General features: G+C 53.3%; 1 protein-coding gene across 1 annotated transcript; it reads left to right on the top strand.

Moving 5' to 3' along the window:
• The first annotated feature begins 1,472 nt into the window (after window positions 1-1,472).
• On the top strand, window positions 1,473-2,444 carry LOC144256580 (olfactory receptor 11L1-like). Its single transcript, XM_077801852.1, has one exon. The coding sequence runs from the start codon at window positions 1,473-1,475 to the stop codon at window positions 2,442-2,444; it is 972 nt and encodes a 323-aa protein (XP_077657978.1).
• The last annotated feature ends 659 nt before the right edge of the window (window positions 2,445-3,103 follow it).

Here is a 3,103-nt window from a genome sequence, read left to right as displayed (position 1 = left end):
CAGCCATCAGGGTGAGAGATGGTGGCACCTATTCCAGGCAGCAAGCAAAGTGGGCGGATAATAGTGATCCCCCTGGACCTGGAAATAGTTGCAGGTGGAGCCAGCTGATTTTGCAGAACAGTCTAATATTGGGTCAAAGTCAAGGTTTCTGGTTGAGCAGTGGTGAAGAGTACCCTCTTGTGGGGGTGGACAGCTGCACCAAGGGTCTGGTGGGCAGCTCTGGGAGGCTGGGTGGAGGTGAGGTCACAGAAGCCTCAGGAGCTGAGTGGACATCTGTGGTGCATTTCAGATAAGACAGCTGTTTGCACCCTAATATTCAAGACTGACACGTGAAATTGAGGGTTAAGAGCTGAGAGACTGAACCTAGAGTCAGGCTAGCAGGAGGCCCAGTGCAACCCCAGCACCATGAATGAATGAATGAGTAAAGTCAAGAGCTGCATGTTGAGCTGCCGTAAACCCTGAGAGTTTGCAAACGTGAAGAGCCAGCTACGGTGGAATCCAGAGGAAGGTCACGGATATTAAGTGACAAGCTGATCAGGAAGAGGGAGGGGTCCTGAGAGCAGTGGACAAAGCAAGCAGAGGAGCTGGGGGTGGTGGTGGTCACACCTGTGATCCCAGCTTCTTGGAGGCAGAGGCAGGAGGGTGGCAAGTGCAAGGCCAGCCTGGGCAACTGGTGAGACCCTGTCTAAAATCCAAAGGGCTGAGGTGGAGCTCAGTGGTAGAGCACTTGCCTTGCACGAGTGAGGCCTGGGTTCAACCCCCACTACAACAAGCAAATGCACAAACCAACTCATAAATGAAGCAGAGGACTAAGGGCCACTGAAGGAAGGGATGGTCTCCACCAGGGAAGGAGTCCATGGGGGTGGGCAGCCCATGGAGGCAGCACAGCTGGACCTTTGATGTGTGCTTCACCTCTCATTTACAGAGAGTAAAAACCAGGCTTTTGGCAAACTGGAACAACTCCAGCAGAGAGGTGGCCACTGCTGGCCAGGAGAGGGTGAGCTGGAAACCTGCAGCACCTCCCAGCATGGGGGAGGACACAGCCCAAGTGAGGGACTAGCTGAGACCCATGCACACCACTCCTTCAGGGTACAGATGAACGGTAGGTGGGGGTGTTAGTGGCCTAAGCCTGTACATGCTCCCATGGGGACCCCAGGCTTCTGGTCAAGAGACAAGGCCATGCTGAGGTTTGAAAACAGAACACATTTGCAATCCTCACTGAAGAGATGGAGGAGTGACTGGGTCAGGAGGAGTGACTGGGTCAGGAAGCCTGGAGCCATTGATATTCAGATCCAAATGTGGTCAAATAAAAGGAGCATGGGATTGTGCATTTGAACCTCCCAAGAGCAGCACATGCAAACCTAAAACAAAACAAAAAAGCCCTGAAGGTCCAAACACCAGCGGTCATAATATTCTTGTCCTCGCACCCTGTGCTTATCATACATGTTTTCTGCACTCCCTCCCCCCAGACGATGCAAGCCCCAAATGTGTCTGCAGTCACCAAGTTTCAGCTGCTCGGATTCCGGACCCTTCAGGAGTGGCAGACCCTGCTCTTCACCATTTTCCTACTCATCTACCTCCTGACCCTCACCGGGAACATCGTCATCATCGCAGTGGTGAGCCAGGACAGGCGCCTGCACTCCCCCATGTACACGTTCCTCCAGCACCTCTCTTTTCTGGAGATCTGGTACACGTCCACCATCGTGCCCCTTCTCCTGGCCAACCTGGCCTCCTGGGGCCGGGCCATCTCCTTCTCTGCCTGTATGGCGCAGCTCTACTTCTTCGTGTTCTTTGGGGCTACTGAGTGTTTCCTCCTGGCCATGATGGCCTACGACCGGTACCTGGCCATCTGCAGTCCACTGCACTACCCCTTCCTCATGAGCCCTGACACCTGCAGGCACCTGGTGGCCCTCTGCTGGTTGACAGGGGTGGGCACAGGCTTTCTGCCATCCATGATGATTTCCCAGCTGGACTTCTGTGGGCCCAACCAGATCAACCACTTCTTCTGTGACCTCCCGCCGCTCATGCAACTCTCCTGCTCCAGTGCCCACGTCACCGAGATGGCCATCTTTGTCCTGTCGGTCACAGTGCTGTGCGTCTGTTTTCTCCTGACCCTTGTGTCCTATGTCTTCATTGTGTCCTCCATATTGAGGATCCCTTCAGCTTCTGGACGGAGGAAGACCTTCTCCACCTGTGGGTCCCACCTGGCTGTTGTCACCATCTACTATGGGACCATGATCTCCATGTATGTGCGCCCCAGTGCCCACCTGTCACCCGAAATCAACAAGATCATCTCTGTCTTCTACACCGTGGTCACACCACTGATGAACCCAGTCATCTACAGCTTGAGGAACAAAGACTTCAAGGAGGCTGTTAGAAAAGCTATCAGAAGGCAGGGCGGCCGCTGTGGAGTCGGAATGAGAGGACAGGTCTTCATTAGGTAGGGAGAGTCTGCAGGCAGCAGCTCATGGGGCCAGGCAGGACCAGGACTCTGGCTTCGGAGCCCAGGCTGAGCATCCCCGCTAGTGTGCAGAGAGTCCTGCGGCTGTAAGGAATCAGTGACTTGAGGTCCCCTGCCCAGGAGACATCAGAAGATGGGCTTCTGTGTGGGGACCTTCTGTCCTCAGGCATGTTTTCTCTTCTGCTGGGAATCTGAAGTCTCAGAGCCTGGTGATGGCAGGCGTGGTGGCCTGAACCCAGTGTCTTCAGCTGGAGGAACAAAGACTTCAAGGAGGCTGTTAGAAAAGCCCTGAGAAGGCAGCAAGGCCACTGGTCCCTGAGGGATTTCCTCGAATTTGCACAGCATAGGGACAGGCAGTTCTAACCTCCACGCACTGTTGGGAAACTGGCCTTGCACACCTCAAACCTGATGTATGACAGCTGTGGCAAGAATGAATGAAAAAGCAAACCAAGACTTTGGAATTGTGTTTTATCCTCCATTATCTCCTAGTGATAAGAGAACAAATAAGGATTTTTAAAGTGCTAAGCATTTGTCTTGGATAAGCTAGACTTCTAATATTTTCTGTTTAATGAAATTCCAGGGAAGGAAAGAAGGGGGTAGAGGGATTGGAAGACTGGAGTCAGGCCCTGTGGCATAATACAA

This window comes from Urocitellus parryii, chromosome 1 (genome assembly GCF_045843805.1).
Source record: "Urocitellus parryii isolate mUroPar1 chromosome 1, mUroPar1.hap1, whole genome shotgun sequence".
NCBI classification, from domain to species: Eukaryota; Metazoa; Chordata; class Mammalia; order Rodentia; family Sciuridae; genus Urocitellus; species Urocitellus parryii.
Note: the sequence above shows the minus strand (reverse complement) of the source record. Positions and strands in the feature narration are given on the sequence as shown.

Bases quoted from the DNA above. Each gene is read 5' to 3' on its own strand.
- LOC144256580 (XM_077801852.1), top strand. From the start codon at position 1,473: ATGCAAGCCCCAAATGTGTCTGCAGTCACCAAGTTTCAGCTGCTCGGA.